Here is a 26228-nt window from a genome sequence, read left to right as displayed (position 1 = left end):
TCACACGCTGCTTGTGTGTTCTCTGGAGGCGGGGCTGTAGCTGATGAGCGACAGCTCCTGCTCCACCTCAGTTTCCGGCTCCGTTTCCGAAACCACGCCGATGTTGTGGCATTCGGAGAGGCTCTGCGACACTATTCCGATTTGTGTCTCGTCATCTGTCATGTCCTCCGGGTCGACTGTCAGCCTCCCGTTGTCCCCCCTACCGCCGTTGCGACAGTTACTATTGCGGTCCATGCCTGCTTTCCCGTGACTGCCCATCAGAAGAGGGGTCACGGCGTGCGACGGGCACGGTGGGGGGACCAGGAGGGTTTTGCAACTCTGTCCAGCTGCGTTGGCCCCCACTTTGTACTGACACCTGATGTAGCTGGAGAACGCTCTCCTGTAGGTCTTATTGAAGAGGGTGTAGACCAGAGGGTTGACTCCGGAGGAGATGTAGCCCACCCAGACGAATACGTTGAGGAGGTCATGAAGCAGCGACTCGTTGCAGGAGCCCCGGCACAGGACGAAGGTGACGTTGGTGATGAAGAAGGGACACCACATGATGAGGAAGAGGAAGAAGACGATTCCCAGGACCTGAAGATAGAATTTTGAGTTTTAAAAGCCTTTTTTCAAGTGGCAAAGCTTCCTGAACGCTCTCTAATTGAAACACATGCATCATACATAGATTGTTAGTGTGCAACCTCTGCTGGGATTTGAATTTTCGATATAGGTATAAGAGTGCTTTGGTCTTCAGCCAACATGAATCTGAATTCAGCGACACCACCGCTGAGCTGCCTCTCAGTGAGCACACTGACGTTGTTTGATAACATGAGCTCTTCTACCCATTTCAGAGGAGACATTTAATAAATGTACTAAAAATACATTAAGTGATAATGATGCTACACACAAAGCAGTAAGCAATATGAACTTTAGGACATAGAGGAGCAATATGAAACATACCGGATGTGACTGAGAGAAAATACAATTTTGATTTTTGTACATTGCAAGCTAGAAAAGTATTTTTAAAACTAAATTAATGAATATTTGAATGTAAACAGTGGCTCAAATAAATATCTGCTGGATGTGTAAACTGGTTGCTAACATGCTAGCCATATCAACGTTATGAGGCCATGTTTGTGATGTTCCGCTTGTTGTGGAAGTCTGGCAAAACAAACAAACAAACAAACAGAAAGATTAGCCCTTAACTGCTTATATAAATATGTTTTTGTATAAAACCTTTTTTACATTTAAACAAAAGGAGGTTGAAACCTGCAACCACACCCACAAGTGATGTCACAACGTACTAACCACGCCCTGGAGTACGCTTATATATCACTGCAGCAAGTTGAGACGTTAAACTACTGGAGGTTAGCGAACGTATGAATTTCAGCTGCTGTTAAACACTGAGCAAATGATTTACAGTCTGTAATATAAAAAGGGTTAGGGTTAGAATAAATAGTGAGGAAAAAGAGTGAGCATTCAGTGCCAGCTTTGGGTAATTTGAAGCTAAGGACACATTTTGGTCGTCACCACACAAGTATTACTTGTCACTTAGTTGTTACATTACCTGTCTGGGAGCCCTGAAACAAGTGTACCTTAAATCACCTGACAAGCACTCAACTACTCTCACCTTGGAGGCCCGCCTCTCGTTCTTTATGGCCTGCATCATCCCCCGTCGCCCGTGGCATCCCGACGTGTCGCTCTTCGATGGCCCCGCGGCCGGCGAGCTGAGCTGAGACGCCACCTCAGAGCTGGGAATGATGCTTATGCTGTCTGGCGCCTTGGCGCTGAGCAGTATGCTGGGCTCTGCTCCTTTAAGACAGCTCAAGGTGTTTCGTCTGCTCTGAGGAGGCGGGGGCTTTAACTCTGTGGGAGGGGCAAAAGAGGGACGAAGGATCTATATTAACAAAATTGTGGTTGAACAAACGACTCCCTCCAACTTCGATAACAAGAAAACTGCAGCAGATTTCATCCTGGACAACTACCAGTGGAAGCACGTCAGATTCTGTGTTAACAAGGCTGCTGACATTTTTAGGGAGAAGGACGTATGAAAAGGTTAAACATGAGGAGGATGTTTCCTTCGCACTTGTCTCTGTTTGGAATGCCAGAGGATAAGGTGGAAAATGGATAAAGACTGCCGCATCATGCAATTTCATCTCTACTAGAGAAGCTAGCCGGGTTGGAAGCAGGAACCAGCCGTCTGCTGCCCACACTGATTGGACAGATAGCTGCTGTCTGCTCAGCACTACAACTATAATATACTGCTGGTGAATTAGCATCAGCATTTTGCTCACTTTGCCTGCACAGAGCACACTGTTGGTGCTGGGTTGTAGTGGAACCATCTTTCATTATTAAAATGAAAATATGCAGGCACGCTTGGCCCGCAAGAGTTTAATCAAGAGTCTCAAGAGTCGAAAACACAAACAGCAAAGACAGCAATCTGTTTTGTGCTTCAACTTGGTTTAATTTGGGGATTTTGAAGGCTTGTGGAGTGATTCAACTCTCCAGGAAAGGAAAACAAGATAAAGTACCAACATAAGGCACATGAGAAGATCTGCTCAAATAAATCGGATTTCAGCCGCTAAAAGCACGATCAGTTTTTACCTTGTGAGTCTGACGGGGCGAGTGTGTTGATCTGAGGAAGCTGCAATGTATTTGTCATTGCTGGTGTGTGCAAAGGCTGCTGGGAGGAAGTCTTTGCCTCGCACAGGAAGACAGTGGCCTGCCTCTGGAGCACCTGGAGAGGAGAGGGAGTAAAGAGAGTGAAGAAAACATAAGAAGAAGAGGCCGGGGGTAATGACATTGAGTGTTTGGAAGGCACGACTACCTGAATGGTGAGGCAGTACGTCACCACCATGATGACCAGTGGGATGAAGAAGGCCACGAAGGAGCCAATCAGCATGAAGCGTTCCTCGTTGAGGACACAGCTGCCGTTGACGAAGACCTTGTCCTCGTTGTGGAGGCCGATCACTGGAATAGGCATCGACACACCTAGAGACAGAAACAGAGCGTGTGTGAGTAACAGGAAGAAGTCTCTCATTTTTATTATTTCAACAACCTTTCCTTCCTTGTCTTTTGATCAATTGTGTGTGCGTCTTCTGACTGACTTCCAAAAAGACTTATGTCCATGGTAACACTTCATTTGTACCACAGTGTTTTCTTTACGTTACACCTCTGTGACAACAAGATAATAACCAGCCAATATCCTAAAAACAGTGACAATATATAGTAGAGCAATGGGGCGAAAACACAAGGATAATCACAGGGTCTTTATCTAAATGTATATGAGATAGAACATATCAGTAATGGCATAACAATGCATTAATAATGGGGTAATCAGCTCAAAATAACCAGGTTGCATCAGGGTAATAGTCTCACAAAATTAATGGTGCAATATATTTGCATCTACACTGACTACGGACTTTTATTGCATTTCATTCCCGGCTCATTTCCTGTTACATCTGTGCTACCAAAAATGAAATAAAAATACTGAACAAAAGTCCTTGAATTTAAAGAGTAAAGATTAGGGGGATAAAATAAAGGTGTTTGGAGGAAAAAAAGAAGAATAGTGGGTTAATATGCTAATAAAAATGTGTTAATATTATGGTTTACAAGAAAACATTGCTTTAATCCTTCTATCAACAATCAAAACACACCCTTATTTGTTTTAAGATAATATAAAAACCAAATGGTGTGATTTCCTGTCTGGAAACAGATCGATTTAACCATGAACCATGAAGGTAATAACCATGAATCAGGAAGTGGAAAACCACTTGTTTACTACTTAATTTTATGGTTAAATTACTTTAAACTACACACAAAGGTTCATTTTAGTGTTATAGTCTGTAAATCATGGCTGGGAAATGCTAAATGCTATTTTCCCCATTCATGTATGTAGTTTATTTGACAGGGACCACATATAATAAACCCCAAACACATTAGGTGGTTTATTAAACATCACATGACTTCATTATCCACCAATTTTGAAAAAAAAAAATGGGTCTGCATGCTCGTGAGAGTCTTTTGTATCATCATATGAGTAAATTAGCTTAAGTAGAGTGACACATATAAGACAGGAAATGAGAGCTGAATCAATACGCTATTAGAGGTATAAAACCAGTGTGTAATGGATGTCCATAACCTTATAATAGTTGCTTTGTTGATGTTGTAGGACATTGGTATAAATAAAAGACTGAGGCGAGAGCAAGCCTTTCGAGGCCGAGCCGATTTTCTGACCTCTGAAAGTAACACTGACTAACGTGCCGCGTCTGATTTCAAAAGTCTTTTTCTGTTGAAAGTGTTCGGCTGATCCGGGCTCTGTTTCAGAACGGCAGACACTGAGGAGAAACGCTCTCCGGCGTCTGGCAACAGGACGGTTTCGTGGACAAGTCGGGACATCTCGGGCCTCTCTGAGCCGTGTCGTGCCCACAGTGTGGGAAGGCATAATTCATTTAAGTGTCAGGTACATCATTTTCTCTTGCACAGCTGGTGACCAGGCCAACATCAAAACCCAATTTGGAGCTGTGGCAGCTCCCTTAATGCAATCGTTGCAATCGACTGCACACACACTGCTGAGGAGGATGAATTAGTTTGCATTCATTGTAAATATTTTACCTCTGAATGTCAAAATAACCTGCGATGTGCAAATTGTTCTGAGTAATGAGTCTGTCCAGTGGTCTGAGTCGAGCCATGGCTCATTCATACGGTCCCCATGACTCATGTGGAGGAGACCTTAAAGGGCTGGTTCACTCAAATGGCAAAAAAAGTATCTAGCATGTAGCATCTAGCATGTAGCATCTAGCGTCTCGCATAGCCAGACCTATCTCCATACTTCAGAGAAAGGTCTGGCACAACCATAGACTGTATATGAAGATGGACGTCCTCCCGCTGTACACAACTGAAGCCAAATTATCACAGCTGTCAATCATCACATTTCACCCTGTTTTTATAGCATCAAATAACTCATTAAAACCACTTTATCAGAAAAAAGAACACATGAACAAACATCAGAGTGATAAGAACTACCTAACATGACAGAAACTTATTGATTTTTTTAGTTTGTCCCATGTCCCATCCGGTAACATGGAGGAGGCGGGGCTTATTACCTACACTGCAGCCAGCCACCAGGGGGCGATCGAGATGTTTTGGCTTCACTTTTGGGGAGCTGTCATGTCGTCCATCTTTATATACAGTCTATGGGCTCAACTAATTATCATTCTGGGATAGGAAAGAAAACACTCTGGCTTGTTTTTTATTTCTTTTAAATATCACAATCACCCAGGATGCAGTGACAGTGCTGATAGCGTTAGGGCAGACTTATCCCAACAGCCTACATCTGGTGAGTCAGACTGCCTCTCCCCCAACACAGTGCAGCGCTCACAGCAGTGAGGAATTGCATTTAATAAAACAGCAATATCTCTTTCCAGAATTGTACATTTGGATAATGAACTGACCTCATTGGGACTATTTCTTTGGTAGAAAGTATATTTGCAACCCCCCCGGCATGGCAAGTGAGAAAATATATTTAGGTGGCTAACCCATAAAGGTGAAGCAGTGCCTGATGGGAAACATCTGGCTACTTTGCGACATAATTTACAATGCAACTTCTGGCAGCCACACACAGGTTGTACTTCACGCTGTGCTGTTTAAACTCAAAAAGCAGCAGATTTCACTCCCTCAGGCGATAACAGTTATCTGCCAAAGCCAAAGCCACTCGCCCACTCCGTAAATCGCACAACCCGACACAATAATGTGGTAAGCGGACACGTTCGCTCTGCGGCAGATCGCAGCGTGGCTCGGCTAGAGGGGCTGTGCTGATGGAGGAAGATTATTGCACCAGCAGAGGGAGATCTGCAAAATCGTCGGGGTATGAGCTGCTGCACAAAAATGTCTCCCACGTGAGCGCCACACACCCCTGTGAACCCAAGAGCCGTCACCAGCAAACACAGTGTGAGGCATCAACTATGTGCTCGGGGGAACAGAGGGAATAACCTCTTAGCTCATAGAAAAGTAACGGAGGGACTCCTGGAAATAGAAAAGAAATAAGCTGAGAACAGTTAGAGAGAGCGGAAATCTTTATATCGGCTACTTTCGACAAAATAAATTAGAAACACCATAAAAAGTGCCACAAAAAAAGTTTGAGCCCTCCAAAATCGAATGCAGGTCCATCAATACTTTCTCAGTTTGAGATAGCTGGCTTAATATTGCTTATAAAAATACACTTTATAGATGTTTATAGAAGATTCTGCATCCAAGCTGTGAGCGTGTGTCCTCAATCAAACTCGGTCTGAAAACCGAAGGAGGACCAGTGGAGGTTGTTAACTTGGAGGTTGATTGTTCATCTCCAAGAAAACTGTTTGAAATGACTATTTATTGCAAGATTCAACATGGACGTCTGAAAAAATACACACACAAATATGCAATAATGCACTCTTGTCTGTTTCTTCGATTGTCAAGTGACCCAATCTGACCTCCATTCTGTCTTCTGAATCCCTGAATTTATGTGTGTGTGTAGTTCCTTATTATTATGTCAACTAAATCTCACATTTTATTTTTTTTCTGAAGGGGGTCACGTCCCGTTTTATCCTCCTCCACAGGACTCTCTTCAGGTTTTTGTGTTTTTTTTTTTAGCATTGAACTGGCAGCCAATCCACGGCCATGATAAGCCTGTTGTCGCAGAGCCTTTGTGTGAAATTGACAATGAAGCATGTGTGGTTGTGTATTCTTATAACATAATGCAGGAAACTGGAACTGATTTTACGAGCAGTTTGACTGAAGAGTTTTACAGAGTTTAGGTTTTCCTTATTTTACTGTATTTTTTAATCCGGATCAGTTAATGTCTTTTATTCATGCTTTAAGTTTTCTTTGTTTGCTTTTACACTAGAGCCTGTTTTGAGAAAGTGCTGCACAAGTGCTCTATTATTATATAGAAAAAGTTATTTTATAATGACTTACTATATGATACTTTTTAAATATACAAGTCTGAAGAAAACGCAATGTATTTAAAAAGTATTTAAAACAAAATTAAATTAATAAAGTGTTACTTCAAAGCTAAATTGAAGAAATGTAGAGACAGGAGTAACAGAATCAGGGACTATATATAGTTTATAATGTAGTACAAAAAGTTACATAATGTCCTGTTATATAAGCTGCAGTCGTACTGGACCTGCAAGTCCAGGTGGACTGAAATAACCTGTAAGTCAAACAGAGTGCGTTATTACACCAGAGAGAATGGCTCCGAGGATCTTCTGTTGGATGTTTTGCTGCTAATCCTCCAGCATTGATCGCTGTAAACCCTCTCAGACCTCAATCACAGCAGCATGTAACGGTGCAAAACCTTTAGGGGGGGGGTCAAGGAAATGCCAACAGGAAAACAGGGGATTTCTTATAATTCAAAAGCAGCAGGTTGTGAAGGACTACAGAGGATGAGGGGAGGATGTAAAACTCTACCTGGTATCTGGAGCTGTCAATCAACTGTAAGAAGTATTCTTTCACAGGAAAACAACTTTGGAGAAAATGTACTTTACTTTGTTGTTTTGGTTTAATCCAAAGACTATGTGTTTTCACAGTGATATGTATCAAAGCAAAACTGTTGTTCTTGCTTCCCTGCACACATTCAGTTTGTTTCCGCACTGATAACACCAAGACGAATCTCTGTACGCTTAATATACATGGTCAGCAGAGTAAATGTGATCATGAGAGCAGATAGAGGCTTTAAATGTTTGTTTAAAGCTGCAGGTTAGGGACTGTACACAAATTATTACGGGGGAGAGGAGGATTATATGTTTTATTCTTTACGCTCTGACTTTTTTTTGTTAGTAACTGAAAGTTTTAACCCCTCCTCTCCACCCCAATAACTTTCATACAGTCTCTTAGGAGCTCCACAGCTTTGACAGCTTCACTTCTTGTGGGATGAAAAGTGACCAAAATGCAGATTTTTATTTAGGAAAACACGGTTAATCTAGATTGCTAACGTTAGCTAACATTAGCCAAATAACGCTATTGGTCGTACCAGAGCGAGTAAGGCTGTGCACTGAACTGAACAACAGTGGCTTTTATTGCTTGTGAAATCAATCAAGTTTGTGTTGTTTCAAAAGTTACATAATCTATGGCTATCATTTATAACGTTGACTGCCGCTGCTGACAGATGTCAAGCTAATAAAGATGTCTGCAGAGCGTGGTGGTATGCTTCAGGTCGGAGAGAGTCATTGTACATTTTAAAATGCACAACACAAAGAGAATAAACAATTACATCCATCTGCTGTTTATCGTGGTTTAGACCAGCCAGGTGAATCTGAAGGAAAACAATGATCCACCTCATTGATTTCATCCCCCAGGGAGCCATTTTGGGTCACGTAGGGGGGGAGGTGTGAAAAGATTAGTGGAAAAGCGAAAAGGATTAAGATTATTTCCAGCAGTGACTCCACTGAGACAGAACTCCAGTTGATTTGAGAAACACCTTATTCTGAAAGATACACAAAGATCCGCTTTTCACTCCGACTGGGACTCGTCCCAAAACACTCCAAAACAGCTCCTCTGACGATTACAACATATGGTAATTCGTGCATGACCACCACTCAGTATTTGCATTTGTCACAAAAGAGGAAGCCGTTGTGTCTAGATTGGTACTTCAGTTTAGTTGAGAGCAGATGCATCAGTTCCAAGTGGTCTGAAGAGGAAAAGGGAGGGACAGCAACACTCGGCGAGACACTGAAAAGGTAAAAAGAGGCCGAAAATCTCTTAAAGGTATATTAATACATTACATCTTCTGTTGGATGTTTTCCTACTAATCCTTTAGCATTGATCGCCGTGAGCCCTCTCAGACCTCAATCATGGCCAAATGTTGTTGTTGCAGAACCACTTGAGGGTTCAAGGAAATGCCAAAGAGGAAAAATGGGATTTCTGATGATTGAAAAGCAGACGTTAGTGGAAGTAAAACTCTACCTGGCATCTGGACGTGTCAATCATCTCCAACTATCAGTGCTGCTTTCAAGAAGTAATCCCTCACAGCACAAAACAGCTTTACAACAGTTGGAGAAAATGTACTTCAGAGGAAAATATCTCAGTGCTATCTTAAGATGGTAAGACTGGTTCAGGAGTGGATGTTCGGATGTGTGACACTGATTTTTAGTATATTTGCCACAGTAACATTTAGATTCCAGCTAAATGTCCAGCTACTGTCTTTTATTTTTCAAACATGGGATTTTTTTTTATATTCAAGCTGCAATGACCTGTTCAAATTCTAAAATTTACATTTTTTTGACCTTGTGGTCCAGCAGATGGCGCTCTTAAAATTGATTATCAGCTTGACCTATTGCCTGCCCTATTGACCGGCCATTAAACTAAGCTAATGCATATAAATGAAGGAGGACACTAAAGAGCACAGCTGCGTGATGATCAGATAATCACGGAGTGTGTGGGCCAACCCATCTATCCAAGGCGGTTTGATGAAGGGCCACCTGAACCCATTTGATTGGGCTGTGGGGTTGGCAATGATCGAGATGACCAGATTTGTGATCCCCTATTTCCTCAGCCTGGGATGGTACTCGATGTAAAACTACATATTAATCAGACGCAGTGCTTTATCATTTTCTTGGTCTCGCTTTCTCTCCACAATCCGCAGTTTGTTTTCACGTTCTGCAGCTGTGAGTAGCTCCTCAGTTTCCACCGCGAGACAACAGCGTCCATTAACAGTCCACTCAGAAATCAAGTGTTTTATTAGGATGCAAACCAAATTTACACTTACAATACTTTTGTCAGTTTTCCCAGTTTAGGTGATCCACTTAAACAACAAACATGCATTTATTCAAGCTTTTGAACACAAGAGGTCAGCTGTGGTTAATCTGATAAATAAATCTTTAAATAAATCCCACATGTTTAATAATACGACTGGACTTTTGGCTATTTTTCTCTCAACCAACACAGATGATAATGAACTTTTGTCCTTGATTTTCTTTTTTAATTCAGAGTTGTGAAATTTAGAAAAATATCCATAATATCAACCTAATAGTCACTTTTTTATAATGAGTTATTCTAAAAATGATACTGTACATTCAATCCCTTACTCAGCGTGTACCTTTTAAAAATGGAAAAGTGAAAGTTTATTCTGTGTTTTACATCCTATCAGCAAGTCAGACTCTTTCCTTAATGTAACTCTGAGGTCAGTGACTTCACTTGCATTAAATCCCACACAGGAATTCAGATTAAACTCACATCCTGAATCCATGATGACGCATTTCTTCCGGAAGAACATTTAGATTGCGACATTACGTGCAGGACCGATCTACTGTATCCCGGGGGGGTTTATGTGCTAATGTAATGATTTAGCATAGAGCTGCATTTACTGTAGGTTCAGAGGACATTAGGCTAACGATACGGCTTATCAGGCTGTCTGTGTGTGTGCACGAATGTTTCTGTGTGTGTGTGTGTGTGTGTGTGTGTGGTTGTGCGAGTTAAGACATTGGAGCCCTCTTAGGTTTTAAAGGGCACGAAACAACATCAACAGAAGCCGGAGGTCAGGAAGACAGAGGGGGGGCTGAGAGAAAAGTTTTAAAAGTCATCTGATCCCTCAACACTTCCCTCAGAGGGAGGCACACACACACACACACACACACACACACACACACACACACACACACACACACACACACACTCAACAAACAGATTACCCCAGGCTATTATACAGCTGAAAAGATTGCTCTAACAAGGGAAGATGAGGAGGAAAGGGAGACCAAGTGATCAGGGAGGTTGGAAACAGGAAAACAAGGAAAGTAAAGTGAAAGACGAGATGTCCTTAAGGTGCTCAGAAATAATAGAAATGTGATCAGCTACAAGTGCACGACAACTGGGCCGAATCCATCTGCCGAAGAAGCTCGTGTGATGTGATTGAAAGCTCCAGAACAGCTACTAAATGGACCTTGTGGTGAGGTCATTTTGGCAACAACTTTTTTCAAGATTCCTGTTGTTTGAGTAGGAGTCTAGTTGGTGTCTTTCTGTAATAGCTTAAAATAAATCCCTCCAATTTATTCATTGCATCTTAAAACCAGTTTAATTCTCATTTTACCTTCTAGAAGCTTCGAGAAATTAGAAAAACTTAATGTATCAACAGAAAACTATGCATCTGATGCATTTTTACATTATTTTGTATGAGATTCTGAGTGTTTGAGACTGTTTGAGACTTCAGCTCCCTTAATTCGGGTTTCCTGTCTGATTCCAAGCACGAATTATTCAATCAAAGCATCTGATTAACATCACACAGGCTACAGTATATCTGCTTTTACAAACGCTGTCTCTATGTGTGCAGGGGTTACCACAGATCATATCTCCTGGCTGCTGATAACAGCTGCCATAAAATGACATAATTCACTCATTTACATATCATCATCTTCGCAGCTGATGAAGATGAAAATGAAAAGTGCTCTGGGGATCAGAAAAGTATGCGATGCAAATCAGCTCAGACTGTAACAATATGATGCCAGATGCTTTGAGCGTCAACAAACTGACGATGTGTTTCTCAGTGTTTCAGAGAGTCAGTAGGTGTGCTGGTATAGGACCTTTGGAGAAATCGCCTGGGGAACCTGGAAAGTCATTAAAGTTAATAACAGTCATCAATCTGGAAACTCTCTGTGTGGGCCTGCAGGGGATTGACAAATTAACAGTAGCACTGTACAATGAAACAAAATCCAAAACAACGCCACAAATCCAGCCTGAATCATCGCCTCTCTGGCTCAGTAAAACCAGAATCCTCCTCAATACAACGGCGCTAAATGGAATTATGTGAAAAGGTACAGTTTAAAAATTCAACAGCAATGTGTCTTTCCAAAACAATGTCCTGATCACTCTGAATAATCCTCACACCTCACCGTGAACAGCTTGAATAAAACATGTAGTCTTTTCTGTTTTCCAATTTACTGAGCAAAAGTCTGTGTGAAAGCATGAGATCTGACAACTCCATTTCATAGGTTTACTATGAAAAAGACCCATTCTTATCGCCTCAACTCATTCAGAAAACTGTCCGCTCATTAAATAACTCCTACTGAGACTTTGAACCTTGAGATTTTGAGATTTGGGTGAACTGACCCTTTAAGTCTCGATCATGTCTCACCTTGACTATAAATCTGATGTCTCTTTAAATCAGTTGAGCTCAGCTGTCTTTATGGATTGCCATAAATTATGACACTATAGGAGAAAAGGTCAAGAGTATCTCCAAAATCAATAGGCTTCTTCCTCTTGACGACATCAACGTGAATGACAAATTCATGCCAATCTGGCCGTTATTGATCGGGTGTAATCTAGCTGATTAAGCTTGTGTCTTGAATGTCATTTTGCGATTAGGAATCAGCAAACTGGACCTATCCTGCGTCTCTGTGTGTAGAAGCACGCATGCAGTGAGGCAATACCTATAGATATGGTCCAGACAGCGGCGATCTTCATCATGGCTTTGGTTCTGGAGTTGAAGCGGCTGTGCTCTATGGGGTTGCGGATGGCGACGTAGCGGTCCAGCGAGATGGCACACAGGTGCATGATGGAGGCGGTGGAGAACAACACGTCCAGGTAGATCCAGATCGGACACAGAGCGCTGGGGAGAGGCCAGGCGTAGTCTGGAGCACGGAGAGAGGCATGTTGGAATAAAAGGTGAAAGAAATGAAGGTTATATTGCTGATAATATTGGATAAAAGTCCTGTAAAACATGTTGTAGAGGAAAGGCGCAGGAGAGAAACCAATCAGTCAAAAGCACATGGCGGAGTATGAAGGCTTTTTGACTAAACTTTAATTAATTAGAGTACATGAAAGCTCAACTATACGTGCACTAAACGGCACAGTTCCCTCGAGGAATCGGGTTAAGGCGATAGTCAGATAATTAGATGTGTGTTTATATGGATAACTCTATATTAAGATTAAATCATTAGTTTGCATACAAATGTTGCCAGCAGGGAGGCTGATGCTGTTTAAGGAAGACTTTCTGTTTTTAATATATTTCTAAATAAATGGAAGCCATGAAATTAAGTGTAATGTAGATGTTTAAACACTTTAAGGCAACATTATACCTGCTTATTATCAGCATGTTAGCATTTAGCTTAACGCAGCGCTGTGCCTAAGCGTGGCCTGTCAGAGCCGCTAGCATGTCTGTACACTATTTATCCTCTGAGAGGCACAACAGCAACAGGTCTTTAGCCAACACTCCTATCCTCGCATCATTTCTTGTCAAAGGAAATTAGTTTTGGAGCGAATGCTTTAAGATCCCACGGTCCCACCTACGAGTTGGGTTTCTTTACACACAGTATATACACCATACACCACAGTTCATCAACTCTAAGTAAAGCGGTTATTTAACCCCCAGCAGGAAACAAGAGGCAAATATCAGAAACACTTAGCGGCTTGTGAAGCTAACAATGAGCAGCCATTTTGATCCCTGAGGGTGAAATCCTTCTCTGTTGTCCCCCCTCCATAGGGGAGGTCAAAGGTTACAGCCAGCGACAGCGTGCTACCCCTGTATTAGAGTAGAGAGTCGGCGTCTTGGCTCACTGCTCTGCAGGGTGAACAGTTTGGGTCACGGGGAATAAAATTAGTGTCTATTATCGCAGTGTGCCGCCTGGGACGCCAACACAGCAGCTGAAGTAACTAACAGAAACACAACTGGGAGCGTTTTGGCAGAGATCAGCTGGGAGAGGATTCAATCAACGGGTTAACTTTGCTTAAACTGGGGTAAATGAATTAGCTTGATTGACTAAAATGATATCCAGGCACAACAGGAAAAGGTACACTGGGGGAAAGAGAACATATTTAAGCATATGGCTGTTGAAGAAATCCTAAAAGAAATCCAAAAACTCAAGTAAAATCTGCTCGAAACATGAAAGCAGTGTCTGTATTCAGTGTCACAGCTGGAATAAACCTTTGTGTGTTTTCTCCCTCTGGTTCTACTACTGTCAATGCTATCTGAAATTCAAGTTTTAAAGATGACTCAAAGCTCATAATGTAAAGAAAAATCTTCGGGAAGAGATATCTTCTTTTGTTTCTATAAGGGATGTACTTTCCCCTGAAGGTTGTCCTGTCTGGAATAATAACAAAATGAAATGTAATATGCGACTGAAGAACATCAGAGGAAACCGATCATGCTCCTGTGCGCCTCGGCTCTGCTTTATTTCCAGCTGTGTCAGCTTTCTAAACACGGCATACACTGCAAAGTCTGTCTCACTGTGTCCTTCTACGCCTGCAGCGATTCGTACGAACAGTCCTTTCTTCACAGAGGACAAGACCTGCAGCCAAACACACACACACACACACACACACACACACAAACACGTACACTCCTTAATTTCATCTCTGATTCGCTGGACGGACACCACGTATGTGATGCGTGTGGAATGAATCACGAGCTTGTTTGTGTGTGTGTGTGTGTGTGTGTGTGTGTGTGTGTGTGTGTGTGTGTGTGTGTGTTGAGTGGGAGGCAGCTTGCATAACTTTTCAGAGGTCAAACACTTATTGGGGGCACTGCATGACACACACTCACACACAAGGTGTTACTCAGCTGGCTGGCGGGTGCGTTGGATTGGCTGGCAAATACACTGAGAGACTCAAGTGGGCTACAGCTAAACACTGCGTATAAAATGCAAAAACTCTCAGCATTTTGAGGTGACTTAGTTTCGTTAATAAGATGTATTTTCAGTTGTAATCGAGCACCAGCCTCCAGGTCTGAAAAGTGCAAAAATAAGTCAGATTGTAAGTACATTTACAAGCTAACTTTTTAGCAGCTACGTCACTACTTATTGTGTACAGGTAGGTGGTGCATATTGTCCTCAGGTTCTCAGATCCCCAGCACCACCCTCTCGTCCAAATATGGTCACTTCTGGTTCCAAAAAAAACAAGATGGCGACGGCCAAAATGCCAAACTCAAGGCTTCAAGGTCACTGTGGCTATGTCCTCTTCTTTTATACAGTCTGTGGTTATAATGCAGGTAGATTATGATTCAAACATATAAACAAATCAGATCAGATTAGTCAAGGAGGGATTTGAGGTGAGGATTTATTGGACAAAGTGTATATTTCAGCCTCCTTGTTTAGCCTCAGGTCACACTGGTTTCCAAGAATGAAGAAGTTTTCTCAGGTGTTAGAGGACAGCAGCTGATAAAAAACCCCAGCATCAATTAGCCAGATGATATCACAGACTTTATCTGTCTGTAAGATATAACAGCAACACATATCAACACCCAACGCTCTCAATATCATGTAACAGCTTCAGTCCCTTAAAGGCTTTTAAGCTGCAGAACAATTTAGAGTTACTGGATTATCTGCTGATGGCAAAAGCATCTTTAAGAAGTGGGACGTCCCAGTGTTTAGTTTCATGAATTATTTCTGTGTTTTTCTGCCCTGCAGAAGCAGTGAAGATGAAGGGTTTTCAGGCTGGATGGCAAGATTGTGATGCTTTCATTTTATGTCATTATATGCTGATGATTTTACCCCCTACCAACTAAATGTGTTCTCTCAGCTTTATTTTCAGTTTCCACTAGTTTGTTTAAGAAATGTAACTTTAATTTGATGCATCTATAATATAATATAATTTAAGTCCTTAGCTTATAGGAATCAAGTCTTTGAGTTTCTATCTGTCATCACATGCGATTGGTTGCACACGTTTAGGCCTACACGTCACAACACGAAGTTCATAATATCACAACTATCCTTCCCGAATTGATTTATGCTTCAAAAAACGAATACTTCATCTCTGTAGGAGAACAGGAAAATAAAGCCCTGTATTGTCTGTTGTGTCAGGTGGAAGTGATCCAGTTCCTCCGAGCTAACAGAAGTCCAGTCAGAGCTCTGAGAAAATGCCAAGCGCAAGAAAAACACTCTTAATTATGGAAGTGCAACTGACTAACTCTTGAAACTGAGGACACTTGGCACTTGACACTTGTTTTGAATTTGTTTTTTGGATGTATTATGAAGCAGTTTTTGTGTGGTAATAAAACTAGAAAATATGTTACTGGCATAAACAAAACGTGCAGTATACACGGTCTGTTATTAATGTGGGGTTACGTTGGATTCCCGGCCTGAATTATGATCCCAGCCCGCCCCCGGGGATCACTACTTCCTGTATTGGCGCTGAATGTTAAAATGAATGTAATTCTTAGGGAAACTGGACATAAACGTGGTGCATAAAGCAGTTGGCTCATCTTTGAAATGCAAACAAGCCAGAGCACATTGAGGAAACAATGAGTTTTATGGATTATGGAGGATTATTAACCATTAAAGCCTCATAATTAATATATACCACAAAAGCAGTAGCTAATATACATGTTTTGATTAAAGGTTTTTTAATTCGAAAGGTGTCCTCTGTGAAGTAAAATGAGTTTGGGTCCACGCTGTTCTCATATAGATTTTGTTTGAGGGTAAAGTGGCAGCAAGTTATCGACCTCCCCGAAAGAACCCAGCAATGTTCAATTTACTGCAGTAGTTCAACTTAATGATCCCTCCGTCTCTCTGTCTCATTGTATTTTATATTACAGTCCTTCTCAGTTTGTGACAAGCTGGTATTCTTCTTTCCAATTCATTAAAGCAGAGATGACACATCTCTTATTAATCTGCTGTCAGGGAAGAAGAAGAAGAAGAAGAAGAAGAAGAAGAAGAAGTCTGGCATCAGTGTGTGTGTTTTAGTACATTGTGTGTTTTTGTTAGCGAGTGTGTGTTTCCAATTGTGGGCCCCATGCAGAGAGACAGCCTTCGGCGATAACTTTGATTGAATTGGCCTTGAAGGTCATATACTTTTAGGCTGTGTGTTCCTGTGTGTGTGTGTGTTTTAGTGTGTGTGTGTGAGATCCACTCCCGTCCTAATTGAGTCTATAAGATCTCATCTCCCTCTCTGCTGCTTCTGCTTCGTCTCATTTTCTTCATCACTCCTCCATCCTGCCCTCTGTCTCCTGATCTGATCTTATTCTACAACACCTTATTCCTGTATATTTAAAATTCATATCCGTTCACGTGTTCACTTTATGTTTGGTGAGATATATTCTATTGTGCCTGTTTTTTTTGGTTTATGTCACACACTGAGCGATTTCCTCACCTCATATATTATCAGCATTATCACCAAAATAAGAGCCAAGTAAGGAAACAAGCCAAATGAATCTAAAGTACACATTTTGAATGAATGGAAGACGTCAGCCGAGTGTTGAAGAGTGAAATGGATATGGGTTGAGAAAAGTTATCTTAATGCAGGAGTCAAAATGAGTTGGGTTTCACACCACAGTCAGCAGCAGAAATCCACCATTTAATGGTAAACACAAGTTCCAAGCAACAAAGCCTTCGAGTCACTATGATGGGAGCAAAGAAGGAAGTCAGGTGACGCGTTTCTCACCTTTCCCCCCTGTCATGTCTGCTTATAGCGCTACATCAAATCCTACTCAGCAACTTGTCATAAATTGCTCGTTTATAAGAGTAAAAAGAACTGGACACCCAGAGAGCACGAAGTTCTGCTGTAGGAAGAACATCATTTAGCAGGGTTAGAAGTTGTATTAGGTGACAAGAAAGAGCTAAAGAAAATACGACTACAGCTGTTTACTCCATGTCATTAAAGAGTTGTAAAGTTAGATGCCAAAAGGAAGTCTTCTAAAGAAAGTCTTCTTTTGTAGCCACAAGATCCCCCTCCACTAGAGGGCGTTGCTATTGAACTGGTATGAGAATCACCTCCCGATGAGGCCGAAAGACTTCAAATAGTAATACGGCTGTTAGAACATAGAATAATGCGTCCGTTTCTGTGCTGTTTATCCGTCCTCAGGAGGACGTCCAACGCGGCAGCTGTGTGTGGACTCAGCTGACTGGAATTACGACATTTGCAGAGATTTATTGGACAAGTGTGATTTGATCGGGATGATTAGAAACATTTTTTCCACTTATGTCATATTCTTTATGTTCTGGGCCATTAGAAATAGCCAGTGTGTGTGTGTGTGTGTGTGTGTGTGTGTGTGTGTGTGCTGGTTATTTTGGAAGCTTAGACCCCATCAATTATATTTAATAATCGTTCTGGTAACTCCAATTAAAGAAATTCAATCATTTTTGCCAAAAAAATGCGTAGAATCTGTGTGTGTGTACAGATAAAAGGTTGCTAAATTACCATTCACGTCATCTTTTATCATGATTGTCATCATCATCATAATCATTGCCGTCATTGTTTTTATTGAATGATTCATTGTCGATTTAAATCGTGTGAGAACTTGCCTCTGTGTGTGTGTGTGTGTGTGTGTGTGTGTGTGTGTGTGTGTGTTTGTCAGGTCTATCACTCAGCCAGCCGTGGGGATCAATGCAGTCAAGCACCATTCTGATGGATAACACTGTGTAAGTATAGATCCAGGCTGTGTGTGTGTGTGTGTGTGTGTTTGCAGAGGGACTAGTGCTCCTTTGTAGGTGTGTATATAAATGACACAAAGACACACTGCCTCTGTGTGTACGTGCACCTGTTCGTGAAACAGAGAAAGAAGAAGACGTGTTTTTTTTTTCTTCTTCTGTGTTTGTTTGTGTGAAACATTGATTAAGGCCGGAGAAATCAGCAGCAGCAGCAGCTTGAACCAACAGACAGACAGAGAGCGAGCGGCCGAGTGTGTCCATTGGCCATGCGTGGCCCATTAAGCAACAATCAACCTTCCCTGTCCCTGTTTAGTATTGCTGAAGGATAGCTGATTTAAAGTGGTACTCAAGCAATGAATAGTCAGAGGCAGAGATAACCTGACTTTTTATCCCTAGTATCTAAAATCTTCCTTGAGCTTTATATTTTGTTCCTTATGTTTTCTTTCCTTACATGATGATGCCTTGTTTTCTCTATCCATGCACCTTCTTTGACACAATACAACAGATTTTTATTCCTTTTTCAAGCCGGCTAACCGACGTTTTGACCTCTCATTGATCCACACTTGAATCCTTTGACCCCTAATTCACCCTCTTATCCTTGAATCTTGTGTTGTCCCTTCGTTCTCAGCATCATATTGTCAATAAGTATTGATAGAGCAGCAGCTGCACATCATGCAGCCAAAGGAACAAGTTGTGTTCAGAGCTGCGTTGAAATGTTATTCATGCCCGCTAGCAGTTTAATATGATGTCCCCTCTTAGTAAAACACATCAGAATACCTGGAAATCCTGGCTGGTGAAACCATTGTAATGTGCACAAAACTCCAAAAACTCAAATACATTTTTGGCCTGTCAGGATAACATCTATGTTGACTTTTCCAAATCTGTCTTGCTCTGCTGTCACGCTGATAAAATGGCACGTACTTTCCTCCCAGGCAATACTGTTTGGCTCATCTGCCATCACTGTTTGCGCCCAATCAAAATGTTTTCTCAGCGAGACACAAAATGACCACGTGTGACATTGGCTGATAACCGAGGAGACTTCTCACATCAACGTCACTGTCAGACGCACAAAAAAAAATCTAAATCAAGTCACAAATCATTTAGCACCAACCGAGCCTGAGCATCTATTTTCCAAATTTGCTGGCCTGTCAAGATAATAGCCCCGTCAATATATTCATATGTGCCTGTCTCTGCTGTCTGCACACTAGGATGACAACAAATCCCAAGTCCCAGAGAATTTAGACAAACGTTGGATCAAATTAACCACACATGTGATGGCGGCTGAAAATAAATGATATTCTTCACATCTTCACAGATTCCCATGTAGATATTTAGGCTTTTAAATGTGCGGCTGTAATCAATATTGTTTGGACCTTGATTATTTGCTTCACTTATCAGTTATTTTACATTGATGATGGATCAAATTACTATGTGTAATGTGAGAAAACCCACAGAGAATTATCAGTTTTAAAACCTTTTTCAACTCTTTGTTTTGGTTTTCTGGCCCCACAACCTTAGTCGCAAAATGAGCAACTAACTGGTGGAAACACCAGAATGAATACTTGCATGTTGACGTCATATTTTGAAGACTTGTGACTGTTTTGAAGGACTTGAGACCTGTCCTGACTTAGTCCTTCCCTAGAAGACTTAACAACAGCTCTAGTCTGACCATGTCCTCTTCTCTCTCAACGTCCCAATGAATGAATCAGAATTCTTTTAAATTGGATTGTTGCAGAGCTGCCATCAGCTGAAAACCCTGAATACGTGAATGAGAAATTAGTTCTTGGAAGTAAGAAATGTGGGCACTGACAAGGATTACTGTAACTGAAAACTGCAAAGGCCAGCTTTGTGTTTATCTACAGCTCTGCAAAAGATTTTCTCACTTAATATCATCTCTGTGATCAGTGCTGTGATGGTGACATTTACAGGAACAGAGTAAGAAATGTACCTCTCCTTTGTGGTGTTAATGTAGAGAGCTGGCTGAAATGTTAGAGGGAGACAGCCTTTCTTTATTTCATTGTTTTTACTCAACATTGGAAAAGAAACTCAATACGCAGCCTACCACATAACCCGACATCCTATTAAGCTAATGTGGGCGTTCGTGCAGAATCCTGGCAGGGATATTGTAAGCAGGAACAGCAGTTGATAGCTGGTATGATATTGCAATTATCAAGTTGGCCTCCTCCGGCTCTTGAATCACTTGCAATATAACAGTGTGCAATGTCTCAGCGAAGCAATAATTATTTCAATAATTGCACTGAAAAATGTTTTGAAATACTGACAGGGCGCATGTCACAGTGGGCTGGCAACAGCTGGTGAGTGGGTGGGTGCCCGAGATTGGGCGTAGAAATCCGCAGCGAAGATTGTTTAAGTATTGGGTGAGATTTATAGGCATGTATCTATCTTTTCATGATTAAAGTAAGAAGCTGTAAAGAACAAAAAATCAATAATTACAAGCGCTTATAGCTGGTGTGTTATTGCATTGAACAGAGGACTCACCGGTTATCAGAAGTTCCTGGATGATGCATACCTTTGTATACGCCCACCTAGAACTTGTTTCTAATATAGAGCAAACTCAGGCATATGCTTGACATTGGATGTAGCCATTTGAGCACCTTTTGTTTGACTTTCCAGCTACAAATGACATATTTTAAGGGTCAGTTCACCTCCATAACAAAACAGAAAAACAAAAAAATGAGTAGAAAATAGTGTTGCAGTAGTAGTTTTTGGCTCCAGGGATTAGTGATCCCTTGACTTTTCATCTAGTTCTCACTTATCCAGTTAAATAGTTTAACAGACACCGTTGGAAGATGAATCCTACTGATTCTGGCAATCACCTCACAGAGCCGCGAGCATGGCTGTGCTGTTAAATGCAATATTGTATTGTACCCTAAATTCAATTCTATCCACCTTCATTGTGTTAGGGTGGAGGCAGAAATCTCAGAGGCAGATGTCACAAAAGCTGGTCAAATAACACCAGAACTATCTGCATGGCTAGATACCACTACGAGTAGGTGAGAAAACACATGTGATTTGGGTGAAAGGACCCAAAAGTGGTATTTACTTGTGAAACTACATTGGCAAGGATGTTTTCTATAGCATCTTTCATGTCCTGAGGAGTGTCTTCCTGCTATTATAAGGTGTGTTTTGCAGCCAATAAAACTTCAAACTCACCATAGAGGATGTTTATGAGGGAGATTGGCATGACCAGGATGCCTACGAGCATGTCCGCCACGGCCAGTGACCTCAGGAAGAAGTTGGTGGCGTTTTGGAGCTTCTTCTCCAGTGACACCGCCAGGATCACTAGGATGTTGCCACCGATCGTCAGCGCGATGATGACGAGTATGAGCAGCGCCGGCCAGTTTTTCTCTTTCATCACCGCCCTGGTGACGGATTCCTGGGTAAAATTGTCCAGACCTGCACTCATGGCTGCCGCACCTCCACCGCTGCCTCCAAGGCCTATCCCCCATGACTGGGTTTGGTTCAGGTTCAGGTCCAGGGGGTTGTTGCTTGGCCAAGCCATCCGACCTCCAACCTCCAGGGAAGAAGTGGTGGTGCTGAACCCGCCAAGAAGAGCCCTCGCTGGGCCGCCCATCCCAAGGAAAGACCCTTACCCCTATTGAAGGTTGATGGAGGGAGTTTTATTTCACCTTCTTCACCAGCAGCGGGAAGAAGAAGGTGGAGAGAGAGATGTGCTCAGCATTGATCAAGACTTATATGACGAGTTTTGAAGTGTGACTTCCAACATGGATTCTTAATACCAACAGGACACCATTACTACGGACGCGTTGATGAAAACAGGATTTTGGGGAGGGGGACAAACCAGGGAAGAAGCAGCTTTGGGGATGGGGAGTGATAGGGAAGAGGGGATTGGGAGGAACTAGCTACAAGTGTTCTTGAGTTTATATTGTATTCCAATAAAGTCTCGCTAGCTGCTAACAGCCTCAAATTGTTCCCTGAAGTTTGAATCTCCCATTTCTTGCCAATAAGTCATTGGCAAAGAGTTCTCAAGGTGTGCGCTGAGCCAAAACGTCCCGCGTTGCTTCGTGGTGTTCAGTCACATCCACCTCTACATGTAAATGAGAGTTTAACAGTTTCTAATTCAGAGCTGGAAATTGGTTTGCTCATATCCATGCCTGCTGCCGCCGCCAGATCTTTGCTAGTTAGTTTGCAGACGAGTATCAATCAGTTTAATAAGCATTCAGCTGTAAATCTTGCTGCTGTGGTCGGATGTATCCAAACAGTGTGTTGCAGGTGCCTTTTCTTCTTCCAGGTCAGAGTTGATGATCAGGTTGATCTGTGGAAGGAACCAACCGGGGGGGAAAAAAAAGAGATCAATCAGTTCTTTTGAACTTCCTGTTGACACAATTTGTATTCACCTTCATCATCAATGAATCAATCAAACCTCCCCCTCTTGCATCTTCCTCACATCTTAACATCTATGCATGCATTGATCTTTCCAAACTTCCTTTTGCTCCATCCTTCTATCGTCACTTCTTTGGATCCCTATTCCATTTTCCATTGCTTTCCTTCATTACTTCCCACTAAACTCATTTGCATTTTTTGCATCTTTAGATCTTCCCTTTCACCTTTCTTACATTTCTTCCTCCCTCTCCAGCCATCCTGCAATCCACTAAATTCTTCTTCTTTCCTTCCTCCTTTCTTTCCTCCTCACAGCGATTCTTCCTTTATTACTGCACCCCCGTCCCCTGTCTGCACCCCTAATAAAGGTTTGGGAGAGAGTCACCAGCAGTGTCAAACACTAAAGTCATTTAAAATAAACCGAAGGAGATAAAATGAAACAGAAGCTTTGATGTTTACACCCTCACATTGCAGTGTGTGTGCAGAAGTACTTGCTGTCCTCTATATTTGCCCTTACCACTCAGACAGCTTAGTGATTTAGCACCTCATAAATGTCTTCAAGGATAGGTGGAGGAGTGCACTATCTATCTGTGTGTGTGTGTGTGTGTGTGTCTTTGCGTGGAAGAAACTGTAAGACAGAGCGTGAAAGACTGTGAAAACCAATGAGACACATGTTTAAGAATGAAAAGTGAATGGGTGTGTGTGCCTCTGTGTCCATATTTGTGTGTGTTTGTGATAAAAAGCCAGCACATCTCCAGACGGACGCAGGCCTCCAGCTGAGATAGTTTAGTGGGCGGTGAGTCTACGATAATATCAAGCAGAGCACAATAGGCACTCTGAGTGTGTACATATTTTACTCATTGCTATAAGCACAATAATGAAAGCCCTGCTTTGTATTTTGTCAGTCTGTGTGGGCATCTTAACATTTGCATTGTTTAATGTGATTCTAGTATTTGAGTGCATTTGTTTGTGTAAATGTGTATGCATGAATTCACTGTCCAGGTGTCACTGTGTGCAAACACAATGATTTATTCAGATTATTCATGTGTGTGTGGGCAGATACATTGTCTCCTCGTACCTGAATGACAAAATACAATTTGTTTGCAGCCTCTTCCAAAGCGATCTTTACAGACGACATCTAACTCTCAGAAATGTCGTCCCTGATGGCGCTCAGGTTAAAAGAAACCAATGTTGACTATAGATTGAAGATCGGCTTTGAGAAGACCTCAGTTCACATTAGTACGTCCAAACAATCAATTGACAATACCACCATGTTTGCTTCTGAGAGACAACGATGATTAAGAGGTCGCTTGTCAGGAAAACACAATTACAGGTTTCAAGCACGGAGCTTTATTCTTGGGATCGCATACTTTGCTATTCCTGAAGCTTTCGGTGGTGTCTCACCTGCATTACCCTCACCTGTTGTCACGTGACGGACTGACAGCGGAGGAAATTCCACGTGCTGAAGAAGGCTGTGAGAAAGCCCAAAGCTGTATGAATAGCTAAGTCATCCATACAATCATCCATAATGCAACTGCACCTATGATTTTAGTGCTGAAGCCTTCAGCTCCAATGCAGCCAGGATAAATCTTTTCAGAAACAGGAAGCTCACAGTATAGTCAGAGGCATCTACATCTTTAGCCGATTAAAGGAGGCTACAAACCTTTCTAGCAGGATTTATTGATTATTTGTCTTGGCTACGTCTACGCTGGAGAAAAAACGGGACTTTGTGCAGCATAAAGTCAATAAAACAGAGTAGTGTTGTTGTTTTAAAGCTAAAGCCATTAATGAGGTTGCTGTATGCACGATTCTAAATAGAGATAAACAACATTATAATAAGTTCTGGGGTGAAAATCAGTGAAGCTTTAAAAATTAAACATAAGAAAATGGTGAAAGCAACTTTAAATAAGAACTGACGATGAGGCATTATGTGTGTGTGTTTATCACCTCTGCACTGCTCAGTGTGTAATAGACAGGCTGCTTCCTATCGCCTCCTCTCAGGGAGAGTATCAGCACAGTTCACAGGAAACTAAACAGCACTGCAGGCGAGCCATTTAACCGGTCTGATAAAGCAGCAATAGATCACAGAGAGAGAGAGAGGATGAAGAGAGAGGAGGAAGGTTAGACGAAGAAAGGATTGAGGAGATATGGGTGGAAACGGATGTAAGGAACGAAACAGAGGGAGGCGGAAGACAAAGAGTCAACCAAAGTGTAACCAATCCCTCGACTCCACAGGACACTAACTTATTATTCTATCAATAATCAACTTTTCCGTTTTAATCACACAGTTTTAGGCTCAACCCTGGCATGAAAACCCACAGTTCATCAGTTTCAAACCAAAGATTACACGTGACCAGCGGTGCACGCTGCTAACCAATCACATGCGCAGATTATAATTGCGGCGGCGTGACTGTAAAACGTTCTCCAGCCCACTTCTTAGAGAGAGCAACACAGATACAGCCGGAGACTCACAAAAGGATCACGCCACCGAAGCCTAGTTCAGGCACAGATGTCGCCGCCGTCGCGCCGTTTTTTCACCGCGGGGACAAATTGCCGCCGCACTGCTGTTTGTACAAGCCATTTCTGCTCTGCGAGATAAAACAGTGGCAGGGAAATGGGATGGAGGGATTTTCTTCTTATTAAAGTGCCCCACAAAAGCAAACAGCACTAACCGCTTCTTGTGTTTTTTTGGTGTGGTTTGAAGCTTAACATTTTTATTCATGGGTTTATATTCTATATCCATGCACACCACCAGCTATAAATGTTGGTAAATCATTAAATATCAACTTCTGTGACAACAACACTTGATATTGGGGCAAGAGATGAGCTTTTTCTCAGTTTCAGCTCCAGTTGAACATATGTGGAACTTTTAAAGTTTTGTATGACGTTTTCCTGAGATGACTGTACTTCAATTACACTGGGGAACAATATGAAATTGAATGATTTTTATGCTGATTAAAACTAAAATTGGCATGCTGATTCCAAAATTGCAGTCAGTTTTTTTCTAGCACGTCAAGTTTTTTCTCCACAGCTTACCCTCCAGATAAGCAAAACTCCACTGATGAGCTGTAGTAAGACTTGCCAGCTGATTACGATTGGACTCATCTACAGCTACGTGGCAACTTGTTTGTGCAGTCACAATTGAGACAGTGCGGTGAGAGGTGTGTGCAGCTCCCAATAGGCCAGTACTATCACACACATATCTGTTAAGTACAGTATTTTTCATATTTTTTAAGAAAACGGGGATCCTATAGTTCAAAAACTTGACGTGATAGAGAAAAACTGAGATCAGTTTTGGATTCCGCACCCAAAAATTAGTTAAAAACAGCTGTCAGACCTAACTCAACAAAAATTGTGTTCCCCAGTGTTATTATTCCTATTACGTCTTAGTTTGCCTAAATTACTTATGTTCACATTACTCATATATGTTTTGTAATTAGGCTATAATGTAATTCAATGTGGTACATAAACTAAATCCAGTTATTTAAGACTTTTGCAGTGATTTATGTTTTATGTTGTTCATTTCTACTTCAGTAGTTATTATTTCATCATCACTTG

The 26228-nt window shown here is 41.8% G+C and overlaps 1 protein-coding gene across 1 annotated transcript; it reads right to left on the bottom strand.

The window, feature by feature from the left end:
* Nucleotides 1-21903, bottom strand: htr2cl1 (5-hydroxytryptamine (serotonin) receptor 2C, G protein-coupled-like 1). Its single transcript, XM_070929921.1, has 6 exons — nt 21483-21903; nt 12378-12578; nt 2807-2970; nt 2584-2716; nt 1610-1845; nt 1-573 (listed from the first exon to the last, which is right to left on the bottom strand). The coding sequence occupies exons 1-6, from the start codon at nt 21901-21903 to the stop codon at nt 1-3; spliced, it is 1728 nt and encodes a 575-aa protein (XP_070786022.1).
* Between the last annotated feature and the right edge of the window lie 4325 nt (nt 21904-26228).

This window comes from Enoplosus armatus, chromosome 23 (assembly GCF_043641665.1).
Source record: "Enoplosus armatus isolate fEnoArm2 chromosome 23, fEnoArm2.hap1, whole genome shotgun sequence".
NCBI classification, from domain to species: Eukaryota; Metazoa; Chordata; class Actinopteri; order Centrarchiformes; family Enoplosidae; genus Enoplosus; species Enoplosus armatus.
The sequence above is the reverse complement of the archived record's forward strand: the minus strand, read 5'-3'. Positions and strand labels throughout refer to the sequence as shown.

Excerpts from the sequence above, each read along its gene's own strand:
- htr2cl1 (XM_070929921.1), bottom strand. The coding sequence starts at position 21,903 with ATGGGCGGCCCAGCGAGGGCTCTTCTTGGCGGGTTCAGCACCACCACT. Across the intron at positions 2,971-12,377 it reads TGTCTGGACCATATCTATAG|GTGTGTCGATGCCTATTCCA; the intron begins GTATTGCCTCAC and ends TTCTGTCTCTAG. Across the intron at positions 574-1,609 it reads ACGAGAGGCGGGCCTCCAAG|GTCCTGGGAATCGTCTTCTT; the intron begins GTGAGAGTAGTT and ends TTCTATCTTCAG.